The sequence below is a fragment of the Pantherophis guttatus genome, chromosome 8 (assembly GCF_059756535.1).
Source record: "Pantherophis guttatus breed Tessera chromosome 8, ASM5975653v1, whole genome shotgun sequence".
NCBI lineage: Eukaryota > Metazoa > Chordata > Lepidosauria > Squamata > Colubridae > Pantherophis > Pantherophis guttatus.
The window spans coordinates 55,729,275-55,746,901 of NC_142070.1; the positions used below are offsets into that span (position 1 = coordinate 55,729,275).

A 17,627-nucleotide genomic window follows, 5' to 3' on the forward strand; every position below is an offset into this window, starting at 1 on the left:
TCTCTCCACACTTCCAGCATATCAAGGATTTCCCCTTATTCATTCGTGCTAATCTTGTGGAACATCTTATAGAGGTTTTCCTTGTAGGAAGTTGCTAGTGTGATTTTTAATTTTTTTTCCCCATAAACTTTGCCAATTGTCCAAATCGATATTGTGCCCAAAATATTTACACCAAATTATCATCGTTTCTTTCACCTGTTCCTCAATCATATCTTGTTCTAATAAATATCAATATAGTTTACTTATGGTCTTGCCTTCCCTTCTAAATAAAATTTTATCTAATTCTGACAATTCTTGCTTGCTTGCTTGCTTGTAGTCTTGTGTTTTTAAGATGCATCTACTCACTTAGCCAAACCAATGCTGCTGCCTGATAATACTTTGTCCAATCTGGTAGGCCGAATCCTCCTCTTTCTCTAGCATCTTGTAAATAATTTGAATCTGATTGTTGGTCGTTTCCCTTGCCATATAAATTTTGAAACAAGTCTGTCCAAATTTGTAAAGAAGTCTTTTTTGAGCCGAATTGGTATGCATTGAAATTAAAACAACATTTTCAGAAGAACATTCATTTTGATGGTGGCTATCCTGCCCATTAGAGATAGCTATAATTTTCCCCATTTTTCCAAATCAGACCTAATTTGCGCCATTAATTTGTCATAGTTATCTTCTTTAAGTGTGATGCATCTCACTGTCAATTGAATTCCCAAATATCTTATTTTTTTCGTAGTCTGAATATTTATCTTTCCCTCCAATTCTTTTTTTTTTTTTACTCTTCAGTCATGTTTTTAACTATCATTTTTGTTTTATCCTTGTTTTCAGGCCTGCTAACTTCCCCATAGTCCTCCAGCACTTCCATCAGCCTAAGACCAGATTGTACAGGCTCTTCAATAATAAATACAAGGTCATCCGCAAATGCCTGTACCTTAAAACTTTCTTTTCTTACTTTTAAACCTTTGATTTGTTTGTCTTCTCGAATTGTTCTAATTAAAGCCTCTAGTGATAAAATAAAAAGTGGTGATAGCGGACAACCTTGCCTTGTGCCTTTTTGGATTAAAAAGTTATTTGTCGTTTCCCCGTTCATCACCACTCTGGCTTCTTGTCTGGAGTAGATTGTTTTGAACATCTTTATAAATTTTTCCCCAAAATTCATATATTTTAATTGTTCTAGTATTATTTATTTTTTATTTATTTCAATTTGTATACCGCCCTTCTCCTAGTGGACTCAGGGCGGTGAACAGCCAGAACTAAAACACATGCCAATACAAAATTTAAAATTATTAAAAGAATTACATAACTGGCCCAATTTAAAACAATTCAATTAAAACCCAATGACAATTTAAAAACTAAAAAAGACTAAAAAAGGGGGAGGAGGTTTATGCCAGCCCTGCTTGATGGAAAAGAAAAGTTTTCAGGGCACGGCGAAAAACCCGGAGATCCGATATCCTTCGTATCTCCGGGAGCAAATCGTTCCAGAGGGCAGGAGCTGCCACAGAGAAGGCCCTCCCCCTGGGGGTCGCCAGCCGACATTGCCTGGCTGACGGCACCCTGAGGAGTCCCTCTCTGTGGGTGCGTACTAGTCGGTGGGAGGCTATCGGCGGCAGAAGGCGGTCCTGCAAATACCCAGGTCCTATGCCATGGAGCGCTTTAAAGGTGGTAACCAACACCTTGAAGCGCACCCAGAAGACAACCGGAAGCCAATGCAGCTCACGCAGGAGAGGTGTCACATGAGAGCGCCCCCTCGCTCCCATAATCCCCCGCACGGCCGTATTCTGCACCAGTTGAAGCCTCCGGGTGCTCCTCAAGGGGGGCCCCATGTAGAAAGGATTGCAGTAGTCCAGGCGGGAAGTGATGAGTGCCTGAGTGACTGTGCGTAAGGAGTCCTGATCCAGAAAGGGACGCAACTGGCGAATCAGGCGGACCTGATAAAAAGCCCCCCTGGCCACGGCTGTCATATGCTCTTCTAAAGACAGCCGTGCATCCAGGAGGACGCCCAAGTTGCGAGCCCTATCCGTGGGGGCCAATAATTCACCCCCAATAGCCAGCGATGGCACCAGCTGGCTATTTCGGGACGCCGGAAGCCACAGCCACTCGGTCTTGGAAGGGTTGAGTCGAAGCCTGTTACTCCCCATCCAGATCCGCACGGCCTCCAGGCACTGGGACATCACTTCAAGGGCATCGTTGGGATGGCCTGGGGTGAAGATGTACAGCTGAGTGTCATCAGCATACTGATGGAACTGCACCCCAAAGCCACGGATGATCTCACCCAGCAGTTTCACATAAATGTTGAACAGAAGGGGTGAGAGAACCGACCCCTGAGGCACCCCACAAACAAGGTGCCTCGGGGTCGACCTCTGCCCCCCTGCCAGCACCGACTGCGACCGGTCGGAGAGATAGTATGAAGTCCCATTTGACGTTATTGAATGTTTTTTGCGCATCGATGACAATCAATGCCATCTGTTTTTCATTGTGGACTTCATAGTATTCTATCGTATCCAAAATAATCCTAATGTTGTTCCTTATATGCCGTCCGGGAAGAAAACCGTTTTGATCAGTATGAATGAAATTCTCTAAAATTTTCTTTAGTCTGTCTGCCATAATTGTCATGAAGATTTTATAATCCGAATTTAGTAGGGATTTCGGCCTATAATTTTTAATATAAGTCAAATCAGAATTTTCTTCGGGAATCAATGTGATTTTTGCTTCTTTCCACGATTCAAGTATCTTAGCTTCATTAAGTACATCATTATACACCTCTAATAACAGTGGGCTTAATAATTCCTGGTGATTTTTATAAATTTCTGAAGGTAGACCATCTGGGCCTGGCGCCTTTTTACTTTTTTGTTTTTTGATTGTCTCAGATATCTCCCATGCTGTTATCTCATTATTTAATAAATTTTTACCTTCCTCCGAGATTCTGGGCAATTCTGTTTTTTGAAGGTATTGCCTTCAAAGAAGGTATTACCTTCTTCTATCTTCTCCTTATCCTCGTAAAGGTTTTTTAAAAACTCATACTCTACCTTCCTCTTTTCCTCATTTTGATAAATTAATTCTCCTTCCTCATTATGTAATTTACTAATCTGGTTCTTTCTGTTTTCTTAGTCTATTTAATTTTTTGATGGCTTCTGATATTTGAAAGGCAGTGATCGCATCATTCATAAGTTGTCTCTGGGTTTGTAGCAGTTTAGGCAGCTGTTGTCTTAAAAGATATTCATCTATTTTTGACATATCTAACTCCTGTCTTTTATACAAATTTGAATAGAAATGAAAGGATTTCTTGATGAGTTCATTATCTGTTATTACCTTGCTGCCTTCACAGATTTTCTCAAACATTTTCCCTTTCCTTTCTTAATTTATACGCTAACTATCTCCCTGGTTTATTTGCAAACTCAAAGTGTCTTTATTTTGCATAGTTCAATTTAGTTTCTATTTCCTGTACTGTTAACTTAGACCTGTGATGGCGAACCTGCAGCACGCATGCCAGACGTGGCATGCAGAGCCCTCTCTATGGACATGTACGCTGGTCTTCTGGTTTCTGGCACGTGGATGTGTGCCGGCCAGCTGATCTTTGTGCATGCTGGAGCCCCGGAAACCTGAAGATCAGCTGGCTGGTGTGCATGCACATGCTGGAAACCAGAAGACCAGCTGGCTGGTGTGCATGCACATGCTGGAAACCAGAAGACCAGCTGGCTGGCGTGCATGCACACTGGCCAACTGGTCATCGAGTTTCCAGGACTTAGGCACACACATGTGTGTTCCGGTTTGGGCTGAAAAGGTTCGCCATCACTGACTTAAACAGTTGTTGCCATAACAGTTTAATTTGATGTAAAGTTTTAGGATCCATAGATGTCTTTTGTAATTCAATTTCTTTCTGTCAAATTTCATCCAATATCCTTTGCATCTTTTTCTTTTCTAAACAATTATACTATATAAAAAAGCCCTTCATGACCTCTTTACTAGCATCCCATACTGTTGTTAAGCTTGTCCCTTTACCTAGATCAGGGGTCTGCAACCTTCAACACTCAAAGAGCCATTTGGACCCGTTTCCCACAGAAAACACCGGGAACCAACAACCGGTGTGATTGGATGGGCGTGGCCAACTCGATATCACTCACTCCCACCCAGTCACATGACACCCTCCCCCCCCCCAGCCATGCCTATCCAGCCGGTCATTAGGGCAGAGAACCGGTTGCTAAATTATTTGCCCAGCCCGGCCCCGCCTCACTCCTCTCTTCCCAGCTACCTCTTGCCACACCCAGCCTCAGGTGTGTTGTTTCCCCCCCCCCTCTCTCTTTCTCTGTCTCTGTCTCTCTGAGTCTCTTTCTCTTTCTCTCTCTCTGTCTCTCTGTGTCACTGTCTGTCTCTATCTCTCACTGTCTTTCTCTCTCTCTCTCTTTTTCTCTCTTTTTCTTTCTCTCTCTCTCCCTCCCTCCCTCTCCCCCACTTCCCAACCCACACACCCAGGAAATTACTGTAAGGAAATTCAGCCATGTTCTCTCTGTCTCTGGAAAGATACAAAAATAAACCTTGCGTTGCAAAAGGAGTGATTGTCGGGCGGTTACATCACAGTGCCAAGAGGTTGCTGCCTTAGATCGCTGCACACACTTCAGAGAAGCATCATCCCAAGCAACAACACACTCACACAGGCACACATTCTGCAACTTGGTCCAAAGTGGCCGGAAAATATTGTCCCTGGACGCCCCCGAAGACACTTGGCAGGCAAAGTACGGAATGAACACCCCCCCCCATCAACAAGGCAGTATCCGCTGAATCCTTGCAAAACTGGGCAAAGGCAGAGAGAGGGGAGCAGATGGAGCCGAATCAAGCTGAATCTGTCTCTCTCTGTGTCTCACTTTCGCTGCCCGACTGCAGCAGGAAATGGTGGGCGGCTACTTCCGGCCTTGGTTGGTGCTGGATGCGCAACCTGCTCTCCGCCCTGAGACACTAGCCTGCCCCACAGCCAATGTCTCTGCTGTTGCCAAGGGCGAGTGGGACAAGGTAGCATTGTGGCTCCGCATTGTAATGGGTTCCAGGAGGAGGAGGGGACCCCATCTCCCCAATTGTGAAGTGTGCTAACTTTTGCTGCGAGAGCAGCAGGCAGGCCATGGAGGCGGCAGCAGCAGCGGCGTCGCAAGCCACAGCAGAGGGCTGAAAGAGCCGCATGTTGCTCCAGAGCCGCGGGTTGCCAACACCCGACCTATATTAATATCAAAATACTCTTGTAGTTTCGTTTTACTGTGTTTCCCGGAAAATACGACATGTCCTGAAAATAAGGCCAAGCCTGATTTTTGGAGGGGGCATAGATATACACCCTCCCCCGAAAATAAGCCCTAGTGAAGGGTTGGGCATGGGCAGCACAGAAGGCAGCCTTTCTCTTCCCTGGTCAGCTAATGGCAACTGGGCTCCTTAATGGCAACCCACGGAACAGCTGAGCTGATCGGGAGCTGCCCCAGCATTCTTGGTGCTCGCCTGCCTCCCATCCATCCATCCATCCATCCATCCATCCCCCTCGCTTGAAAACTCCTGTCCTGCTTGCAAGAGAGCAGCCGCCTGGCACCTCTTGCCACTTGGTGCCCACCCAGCAGACACCCGCCCCCCTCCAGCCAGGCAGAGCGCCACTCACCAACCGAGCGGTATCCCAGGATCACAATGTGGGCGAAGCCGGTGAGCACCAGGTCCTTGAGGACTCCATGCCGCCACCATCCCAATATTGAGGGGCGGCGACTGGTTGGGCCAGCCACCTGCTGCCGGGTCTTTGGGAAGCCGGGACAGAAAGACTTCTGGCAGCCGGGGCAGAGAGGCAGAGAAGGGTGAAGGGAGCCGCATCCCCGCATGGAGAGTCAGTGCCGCCACCATCCCAGCACTGAGGATGGCAGTGGCGCGGTCTCCTCGAGGACCTGCTGCTCACCGGCTTCACCCCCATCATGATCCTGGGATACCGCTTGGTCGGTGAGTGGTGCTCTGCCTGGCCGGAGGGGGGGTGTCCACTGGGTGGGCACCAAGTGGCAAGAGGTACAGGGCGACTGCTCTCTTGCGAGCAGAGCCAGGCACAGGGACGTAAGGACGACTTGGACTACTGTGTTTCGGGGAAACACAGTAGTCTTTTACAATCCTTTCCTTTTGCAAAATAAAATTTCCATCTAAAACTTGAACTCTTTTCCCTTAGAACCAAAAGCACAGGGTTATGATCAGAAAAGGGTTTATGTAAAATATCCACTTTCAAAATTTTATTTGCGAGATTTTTAGATGTCCATATCATGTCGATCCTTGAAAAAGATTTATGTCTTTCTGAGAAAAAGGAGTATTCTCTGGCATCACCATTTTTATATCTCCATGAATCTATTAATATTAAGTTGTCCATCAACTTGAAAAAAGTCTTTGGTAATTTACCTTGTGAGGGTTTAATCTCTTTAGTGGAAGTTCTGTCCGGAGCTGGTATTGTCACTCCATTCCAATCCCCAACATAAGCCAATTTTCATATGAAAAGGGCATTAGCTGATCCATTAGATATTCATAAAATTTACTTTTGTCATCATTTGGCCTATATATGCCAACCACTATTGATTTTATTCCATTAAGTTCAATTTCCACTACTACAAATGTACCGTATTCATCTGCTATAAGTATCTTAGGTTTAAATTGAGGTTTTATATATAAGACAACTGCATTAATCTTTCTTACACCAGCAGATATAAATTCCTCCCCAGGTCGTTTATTTATCAAGTATTTCATATCTAGTTTCTTAATATGTGTCTTTTTTTATTTTTATTATTATTATTATTATTATTATTATTATTATTATTATTATTTTTATTTTTATTTTTATTTTTATTTTTATTATTTTTATTGAAAAATTTTAGAGAGTTTTACAAATATTTTCCCTTCCTTCCTTCCTTCCTTCCTTTTCTTCTTTTTCATTCCCTCTCCATTCTCCTTTCTTTTTCCTTCCTTGCTCTCTTCCCATCTTCCCATCTTTTTCTTTGTCTTTCCTCTTTCCCTTTCTTCTTTCCTGTCCCTTCTTGGATGCTCAAATGTAAAAGGGGAAACATTTCTCTTTTTGTTTGGTTTTGCTTTTAGTTTGTTTTGCTAGCCCTCTGCCAGCAAAAACTGAGCCTGAGCACACCCCACCCCCACCCCAGGCCCTGATTTTGGCCTGGATGGCCTCCTGCTGCCCTCTGCCAGCGACAACGGGTGACAATTTGCACAGCCCCCAGAGCTCAGTTTTCGCTGGCAGAGGGCAGCAGGAGGCCATCCAGGCCAAAAACGGGGCCCAGGGAGCGGGCATGGCCTCCAGGCTCCATTTTTGCTGGCAGAGGGCATTGGGCGGCCCTCCAGGCCGAAAATGGGGCACTAGAGGCACTGCAGGCTGGTCCTTCATTGTTTGCAAGGTGGCCCCACGGGCAGATCTAAGCACTCCACGGCCTTGAGTTTGACACCCCTGTTCTAAACAATTAACAGTTATTAACATTTACTATCGCTGACATTATTTTTGATCTGCATAGAGGAAGAACATTTCATATACAACCCACTTTATTTGCTTGGTATTTTTAAATTTTATTAGCCACCCAGTGTTGCCTGGTAAATTGGTAGCCATATAAAAGAACAAGTAAATACCAGTAAATCAGTAAATAAATCTATTTTGTATAGATTACCTATCACAGGGCTCATGGGAAAAAATGAATGTATGAATTGTCTTTTGCCAGCAGTGCAGGTACTTTAATCAATTGTTGAGTGCCTCTAATCAACATACAAAAGGTGCTGCAAAGGCTTTGAACACAATTCAAATTCATTGTTTGAGTAACTAAAAGTTATGTGATTTCTCATCCCTTCCCATTTTGTATTCCAAATCTATTCTGCAAGATTTTCCCAGCATCCTAGAGTAGATTTTAGAGATTGGGATGGAATAAGATTTTATGTTGTTGAGGGATATGGTTCCTTCAATAGATATATAAAATACCCAACCTATCCATTAGTGGCACAGCTCAAAATATCTTATTGATACTGTCAATATTTCATAAATGTTTCAGATTTGGTTTTCTTGTTTGTTGCTCAATTCATTATGGAATACTCCTCTGTATGCTTGTTTAATAATAATAAAAGTTTGGTGCTTTATAGTTTTCTTGAATTGTTCATATGTTTAACCAACATTGCAATAGAAAAAGGCATCATTCCATCATGTAGGTGGGACTGTTTAAAACAATTGCAATTTTGAGAAATGAGGTACAAAAGTAGCTAAATCTGTTGATGGTGGCTGCTCATTATCTTCCTTTCTCCGTGGATATTCTCTTTGGACTGAGCTGCTTGAAAAATATTTGTTTAGGCACAGCATCATATTTTATTCTATATGGAAACCAAAAGTGCTCCTCCCTTCATTCTATTTTTTTTTCAAGATCTTAACAGAGAGATTAAGTGCCCTATAGCTCTTTCCTTTTATTTTTGCCTCTTGTACATTATTCAGATCGGGGTGGGTTCTACTTACCTTTACTACTGGTTCGCATCACGCCCACACCTATAATGACGTCCAGGTCAGTGGGCAGAGCCTCCTGCTGGTTTTACTACCGATTCTTGCGAACCGGTCCAAACCGGGGGCAACCCACCACTGATTCAGATCAGGTGCTATATACTATTTCATTCTAAAATATTCCAAAAACCTAAACAGCCTTTCCTAGTTCAATGATAATCCTTATTTACAATAATATGAAAGATGTAATTTTTATATCCTTCTTTCTGTAGTCTGTCTCCAGAGCTTATCTATAAACAGAGAGACAGGTGGGACAATTTTATGCTTTTTTCAATTAATCTCTTTGTATGCTTTGGTTTATAATTTATGGAGGATATAAGCGCAGATTTGGGAGTTTCTGAGTTTCTTAAGGTAGCCAGATACACGTAGTCCTTGTTTAGTGGTTTCTTTGTTACAGTGATTGTTCCCAGTTAAGACAGAAAGCTGAAGCAAGATTGTAAGAACAGTTGCATTTTAACTACCTCACTTAATGATTGAGTTGCTGGTCCCAATTATAGTTTCTATAAGGGAACTACCTATATATTTCTATCATTTGGCTAGCATATGATTGCTAAAAGTTATTTCTGTTTGCACAGGTATTTGAAGTTTTTGTTAAGAAATCCTTTCCGGTGTGCTTTGATGCCTAAGAATGTATGGCTATGTCCCAAAAGAATCAGATGGGTGAATTAGGCCTTCAGCACCACCAACCTCTGCAAGCCAGATGTTGTTTCCAATAACAGACTTGGTCTGGCAAGAAAAAAATTTTTGCATTATAAAAAGAAGTGCTACCCAAAGTCATACTTTCTTTAATTACTAAAGTAAAACTGCTAAAGTAAAACTTAAATCAATCTTTGGAGAAAAGATTTTGGAGAAAAAGGCAACGTTTTTGTCAAAGCATTATTTATTATTGGACATACTAATGTCCTGGGCAATGGGATTAATGTAATATACCACATTTTTGCCAGATTTAAGTTTATGTCTTTCCTTAAACCAAGTCTATAGTAGTAGAACAACCTTTGCTTTAATTAAGTCTGATTAACTCCACTGTATATTTTAAATTTCTTGAATATTTTTCTTTTCCTCTGTTAAAGTTATTTACATGTGTGCTAAAATTAAACATTAGTTTGGTCAGATTACTGTCATCCCATAATGACTATACTCCAATATTTGGGTTAGTTTTACCTTCTTGGTGATGTCTGTATACTATTTTGTATGTATTTGTAAACAAACAATTTTTTCTTAAGTAGAGGCATTTCCATTTTGGGGTAGGTAGCACATATCTGTTCTGCCCCAGCTACGGGTCCCAAGAAGTGTAGCACACACACACAGCTCCAAAAACTCAGTTTAATACAAACAGACCCCTTTCAAAATGCAGGCTTTAATCACAAATGTCCTTATCAGCCTGCTATGAATTACAGAGATTAAACAAAATCCGACAAAATGCTCTGCGTAGGACCAAACGTTGTTTCCAGCAACATTTGCTATCTGTGTGCGAACTTAAATAGGCTAAGGGAGTGGCCAATTAACCCCAAGCCTTACTCTCGAAGAGACCTCCTCCTGAGTAGCCACTCCTGCCTTTTGGCAGCCCTGCGTGCTTGAGCATTGAGAAGAGGCTCCTCCATTTCACTCTCTTCACTTGAAGGAGCTTCTGGAGGTTCTGAAGGCCCTGGCTGAGTCTCTCCCTCTGGCACCACATCCTCTTCAGCCTACTCGCTGTCCGACTCAAGCGCCGGTTGCACAGGCTGCTGGCGCGACACCACACCAGCCTCCTCGTCATCAGGATCAGCCACAACTGTGCAGGCCGCTGGCAGGCCACAACAATATCTCACAAATAAATTCATTTCGTATCAGACTTTTGCTTTACTCCTTTTTTGCTGGAGTTCGTTATAAATTGAGGCAGAATGATTGGTTCCTTTCATCTGGAATAAAAACCCTTTTGCTCTTGCAATTTCTCTGCAGTGTGAGGGTAATGAAAGGGGCCCAAATCACTTTCCCTCTTTTTCATATGAGTAAGATACTTAGTGTAGCTACATGACAACCTCTCTCTCTCTCTCTCTCTCTCTCTCTCTCTCTCTCTCTCTCTCTCTCTCTCTCTCTCTCTCCCCCTCCCTCCCTCCCTCCCTCCCTCCCTCCTTCTCTCTTTTGTTTCTTGTAAATCAGACTGTGGGGAGAGCACTTTCCCTTCCTTTATAGGATGGAATGTGATGTCACATAGAGCGTCTTCATGGTGAGTATAGAACACGGCTTTTATTCTATGCTAACAGCTGAACAGAGTCTCTCTAGGCAGTTTTCATTTGTAGCTTTGACTGTTAGAAATGCAAGAAGTCAGACGAAAAGAGCCATGGTGGCACAGTGGTTAGAATGCAGTATTGCAGACTAACTCTAGATTCCCACTGCAAGGAGTTTGTCCTGACCAGTTGAAGGTTGATTCAGCCTTCAATCCTTCCAACATCAGTAAAATGAGGACCCAGATTGTTGGGGGCAATATGCTGACTCTGACACTTACAGAGGGCTGTAAAGCACTATGAAGTTGTCTAAGTGCTATTGCTAGTAAGCAACATACTTGAATTTCTGCATTTTCCTGGTTCCTACATTGTCAAGACCCTTCAGAGAAATTAACTTTCTTGCTCTAATTAACCCCTTAAAGCCTCCATTGAAAAATACTGAGAAAGTTAAGGAAATAATTGTTATGTTTCATTTAAGATTATTGTTGTTCTGCAAATTTCTGGAGGAAGCTTGTAATTCTTATGTTGTTGTTTTTTTTAAATTTGATTTATATGCCACCCTTCTCCGGAGACTCAGGGCGGCTTACAATGTGCTAAGCGGTTTGTTGTAAGTATCATGTTTCCCCAAAAATAAGACAGGGTCTTATTTTCTTTTGGGTCCCAAAATAAGCACTAGGGCTTATTTTCAGAGGGTGTCTTATTTTTTTTCATGTACGGGAGGCACACTTCTGCTTGCTTGCGGTGGGGCAGGCCGCCACGCGGTGTGTCAGTGCCACCTCTGTGAGGCAAGGGGGATGGAGCTGCCCCACGCACCCTGCACCGGCTTACCTCAGGGCCCCTGCAGCTAGGCCACCCACACCCCAACGCCTGCCTCGCCTCGCGGCTACGGCACCAGCAGCCACGTCCAGCACACCCCGCATGGCTGCCAGCCCACTTCTGCTTGCTCACATCCGCAACTGAGCAGGAGGCTAAGCAATGCACCTGTGCCACGGCCATGAGGCAAGGTGGGTGAAGGTGCCCCATGGACCTCGTCGCCTTCCTCGGATGAGTTTTTTAACCATGTTGTGGAAATGAGAATTTGCTAGGTTGACTGTAATGTAAAAAAAAATAATCTGGTTTTGTTATCATAGTTACAGTACTAGTTTTCAGGTCACTTAAAATGATAGGCAGTAAAAATTGTGGATAAGGTTTTGGGAATACTGTACTGTTGTCTTGTAGCAAAATAATAATTACATGCTCATTTAAATAAGGCTTTTTTGCAGCCTTCTTTGCTTTCAAAAGAGCCACATTTAAAGTGGGATAGGCCATCAAAACTGACAGCTTTTGCAGCTTGAGATGAGAATCTGTAGAAATTTTGTTATAGCAGAATTGCTTTTCTTCACATAAACACTGAAAATCTAATTCAGAATTACATTGAACTCAAATGTAAAAAATAGATGTTTGGGAAAGATGAACTTTTTTCAGACTTTGGCTTCTACTCTGCACACATTGAACAAAGTCATTTGATTTAGTTGGTATTCCTTAGCTTCATTTTGAAAAGTGTTTCTAAAACTAGAAACAAATTTTCTTTTGTTCTTTTGTATACTTTTTAATTTCATTTAGCCCTTCATCTTCTCTGATGCCAGCTTTGGCATTTCACTTCAGATTTGCATGAAACTGAATGTTCCCATTACACTTTGTAAACTCTGATTTCCTTTCATCTTTTAAGCCAAGATAATTTAATCCTGGCTTTTTTGTTGTGTTCATGACAGTAAGCCAGAATTTTTTGGATCATACTTAATGAGAAACATGGTTTAAATTATGATTTCTGGTGAGGAAGCTTTGCAGATTAATGGCAAAGTTAACCCACTGTCCTCTCTTTGTATGAAAATGTACAATAAAGGCTAATGGTTATGTGCACAATAATAAAATATGATTGTGGTTTTAAATGAGAGGTATCATTTATTTATTTGTTAAATTTATTTGCTGCCTATCTTGCCTTGGGGCTACTCTAGGTGCTAAGGAAGAAAATGAAAGGAGTGTAAACAGAACAGAAGCAAAATAATAGAACAATAAAATAAACAATGAAAAACAATGTAATGAGAATACATCAATATGATAACGAAAAAGATGGGCTGGTAGAGAGCAGAGTGCAAGGGGAGGAGGAGGTGACATCTGCCATCAATCCAGCAACCACCTCCAGCGTGGTTACCTGTTGTAATAATGATCTGGCAGTTCTTTTAAAATACGTGGTTTTTAGGGAAAATGTTTTAAGATTTAATTGTCCCACTTTGTCTCATTTTGCTATGTTTGTTTTGAGACAGCTATCACCTAAGGATGGGCCTAAGGATGAGGTTGGTATTTATATATTTTTTTTCTGTTAACATGTTGTTTGGCTGAATGGGAGCATGTTGATTGATGATTGTGCTGCAACTGAGAAAAAAAGTACTAGTCTATTTATATATTTCTTATAAAAATGCATGCTATAAACATCCCAAAACTTTTCCCCGGGGTGTTTTCATTTATCATATGGCTATGATATGGGTATAATAAAGCTTTAGTGAATACAATGCATGTGTTTTCATTCATGCATTACATTTTTGGATGTAATATTTTACCATTTCATGTAATGTGAGAACAGACTATGCTTCTAAAAAATCTTGCTCCTGAAAGTGATGTGAATCTCAGCTAGGAATTGTAGATGAGAGTGATTGTATGGGCGCTGCATTTGCTGGCATATTCAAGCAAAGTAAGAGCCTAAGCCCATTCAGCCCATGTTATTCTAAAGGCTACAAAATTCTATTCTATTCTATTCAAAATTCTAATCCTAGGCACAGAGAAAAAATAGGTTTACCTGTCTTATTTCAGACTTTCAGATTCTTCCAGTGATGATTTTTCTGTATGTTTGCAAAAACGGCTTGCAAAAAAAATGGCCTATTCATAGTGCAATTGGATAAGCTGAAAGAAAAATGACAATGTACAAATATTGAAGTTTGGGACATTAATTTGAAGATAGATTTTGGTAGGGACGCAATTGGCTAATTTTTGTTGTTTCACAGACTCATAGATGGGTAAAAATACCATATGCAGAACTTCTTTTACTCTCCTTTTAGAGTCAGTTAGTAAAGCTACAGCCAAGATTGAAACCACAGATGTTAGAAGTTCTACAACTTTATTTCTTTGATTTATGTCTGTTAAGGATATTGGTGTTGTGTTACCAACCAGCAGAGCGATGAATAAGAATTATGCAAACTGGTTTATCAAAAGCTTACTTTATAGTAGAAAAACAGTCTCATAGTCTTTAAACAAATTCCAAGTCTTTGCCAGTAAATCAGTCCAGTAGTTACAGATATCTTCTTACTCAACAAACAGTAGTTGGTTAGAATAACAAACTCACTCTGGTTCACAAACCACGATGGTAGCAGATTCCATCAAACGATGATTAGCAGATATCAACTCCTCTCAATGGTAGCTTATCATAGCAGCTTCATCATCAAACTGAATATGTTACAGTAGCTTGCTTAAATACTCTCACATTATACTCTCATTACCTAATTACAGCATGACTCAGCATTAAAGTCACATAATACATTTACAGATTAAAGTTACAGTACACTTATATTGCCTGGACAACTGTTAGGCTCAAACCATATCCTAACAATGTCCCTTCTCATGTTCCTCATCCCAAGTAGGAAAGCTGTTCTAACTATCATCATAATGGGGCTTAAATCAAATCCTCAGCAATTTTAATTAACTTGTATTGTTAATAACATTACTTATATTGTTGAAAGGAGGTGCAATGGCTCAGCAGTTAAAGATAGAACTTGTCAGCTGGAAAGCTGTTTGAAACCCAGTGCAATGGGGTGAGCTCCCATTGCTTGCCCCAGCTTCTGCCCATCTAGCAGTTTGAAAGCATGCAAATGCAAGTAGATAAAAAGATACCAGCATTCCATGCATCTCGGGGTATAGTCATTCTGGCCACATGACCACGGGAAAGTCTTTGGATAATGCTGGTTCCCTCGGCTAAGAAACAGATGAGCATTGCCCCTAGAGATGGATATAATTGGGTAGGGGAATTTTTTACCTTAATATCATTGAAAATTCAAACTAGGTAATATTTCCATTGGAGGAACTAAAATTTTATAAATATATGTAACCTTTTCCATTTCTTCTTCAAAGTTTGTTTAAAAAGTTTAAAGTTAAAAAAAAAGCAGCAGATTTGTTCTTATCTTTTAGGGTGTTTGTGGAATCAATTGAAGAGTTGGTCTTCTGTGAACAGGATGGGTTCAAATGAAGGATTCATTAAGTAGAATTTGAGCCTGGTCATTTGTGCCTCAAGTAAGAACTTTAGGTTGATTTTGTCACTGCATTTTTGTATTTTTTTTTTTTTAAATTTGATTTATATGCTGCCCTTCTCCGGAGACTCAGGGCGGCTTACAATGTGCTCAGCAATAGCCTTCATCCTTTTGTATATTTATACAAAGTCAGCTTATTGCCCCCACAACTGGGTCCTCAATTTACCTACCTTAGAAAGGATGGAAGGCTGAGTCAATGTTGAGCCTTGGCGAGATTCGAACCTGCAGTAATTGCAGGCAGCTGGTTTTAATAACCAGCTTAATAACAGAGTGCCTTAGACCACTGTACTACCAAGGTTCTTTACAGATGAGCTCATATTTTTGGACTTTAAGACTTTCCGTAGCTTGCCAAACTTCTTATCAGTAAGCTAACTATGCATGTCCGCATTCCTTTTTTTCTACTTCTACACTTTCTTTGTTCTCTTGCCAAGAAGTCCAGCTGCTGAGAGGTAGCCGGCAGGAGCGTTGCCAAAATGTAATTATTTAGATAGTTAGATGTTTTATTTTCTTTATAACAAATAAATGAGTTTTTCCTTAGAAAAATATATCTTTAGGTTTTATTTTCTTAAAGTATGCACAAGGAAAATGCCATGATCCACGTCTCTAAATCAAGGTGCGATTACCCAAAAGCAGAATGGGATTAATTATCGTGCTGACACCTGATAGCAGACGGACGGTTCGAGATTTATGGCTTTTTCCTTGCTTGTTACTTTGATTAGACCTCTAGGCTAGTTTAGCCAGATGATTATTTTTGCAACTGCGGAACGCTGATTAATTGTCTGCTAAGATGCCGAACAAGAAGAAAAAGGGCAAAATGAAACTCAGAGCATTCCCTATTAATGATTTCAACCTCTCCTACGAAGAAGAGGCAGAAAGGAGGTTTTCAAGTTTCCGGCCGCTCGCCTCAGCCACCTGGCTAGAGGGGGCCGTGGGAGGAGAAGAAACGGATGAAATGCTCTTATGAAGGCTTCAGGAGGAACATAGAGGCAGAGCTGCTTTTGAAGGCGAAGCACTACGACTGAGGTCAGTAACGCCCCCTTCCAATTATGCATGCTCTCAAACTGTCCTCCCAGAACCTGAATTTGAAATGCTTGGTGCAAAGCCAAAGTTTCTACAAACTGCCGAGCATTTTCACCCCCATGCAGAGACAGAAACAATTCATTATTCGCCTCGCAGTTCCGATCTCTCCCTTCGTGAGCTAGCTGTAAAAAGCTATAGTGATCTGATAAAAATTTTTGAACATGAGCTATCCCAGGCAAAAATGGCTTTATGTTTGAGCAAGATAAGAGAGAGTCTAGTGCTTTTAAAAATCTCTAAAAACGCCATTTTGCCTTCTCCTTCAGAGCCAAAGACACACACCCTGGTGGATTTTGTGTCAGGCCAATCAGAACAGAGAGCTGTGCACACGTCACATGTGTCACATGATCATCTCTATTCTCAAATTACAAATGCCACGAATGCAGAAAGATTACCTGAGCTGCCTAAAACTGAAGTTGTAGCACCATCTGCTGGCAAAACTAATTCACTAGAGAAAGTTGAAATGCACCGCATCTTGAGAGAACAATTACAATTATTGCAGAAGACTCTATCAGAGATGTCTTTAACTCACTCAGATATTCAGGCTGCAATGCCACAAGTGTCTCCACAGGCTCAATTTCCAGCACCCCCTGGTGGTGCTGGTGTCCTTTTAGATGGAACACAACAAAGCTTAATGCAGCAAAGGCAAATGACTGGGTGTCCAGCAGGCCATGTTAATATTGCAGCTCAAATGCCACAGCTCCAACCATAAATGCATGCACACGTGCCTCCAGCTGTACAACCAGGGCCAATTCCTGGTCCACATCAAGCACAGCAAATACCACAGGTATTTTTACCGGCACGGCCAGCATACCAAATGCATATTCCTCACCAGGCATTTTCTGTTGCTCCACTAGCTGGTGTATTGAAATTAAAGATGACAGGACAGAATTATAAGGCCTGGGTCAGTGAGATTGGATTGTTACTTCGCAGAGAAGGTACTCACTGTATTGTTTTTAATCCTCCTGCTCAGCCATGGACTCCTGCAATAAGAGACTTAGACAACATGCACAACATTATTGATGTCCATGGATACTGAACTGCAGGTTACCTTTCCGCCTGATGCAACAGCCCAACAAATTTGGGTCCAATTGGAAAATTGCTACAGGCCAGTTTCAATTGAATCTTCATGTTTGCTCATGTACGAGTTCCATGGTTCGAGATTGAAACCTGGTGAACAAATTAGAGGACATTTGACCAAACTGAAAGGAATCAGAAGAGAATTGAGAGAAAGAGGCTATAATATTGATGATATTCAAATGATCAGCATTATTATTAACTCACTGAATTATGAATGGAAAGATGCCATTACAAAGATTAATCTAGTGCCCATTGCTCAACGCACAGTGGACAATGTATGCAGACTTTTAACTGAAGAAGAAGCACTTATGTTAGCCACTCCACATTTGAGAGGACCACCCGCATCAAGAGCTCCAGCTAGGCGCCCCTTCCGAGGAAGGACCTACGCTCCAAGGATGCCAAGATGCTACATCTGAA

The 17,627-nt window shown here is 41.6% G+C and overlaps 1 protein-coding gene across 4 annotated transcripts in view; it reads left to right on the top strand.

The window, feature by feature from the left end:
* Nucleotides 1-17,627, top strand: part of TAPT1 (transmembrane anterior posterior transformation 1) — a 198,618-nt gene that overhangs the window by 105,877 nt on the left and 75,114 nt on the right. For 2 of the 4 annotated variants that reach the window (XM_034442792.3, XM_034442799.3), the window contains one exon: nt 13,023-13,052. The exons of the other annotated variants lie outside the window; for them this stretch is intronic. In XM_034442792.3, coding sequence (XP_034298683.2) covers nt 13,023-13,052 — 30 coding nt within the window. The remainder of the gene's footprint in view (nt 1-13,022; nt 13,053-17,627) is intronic. 4 annotated transcript variants of the gene reach the window in all.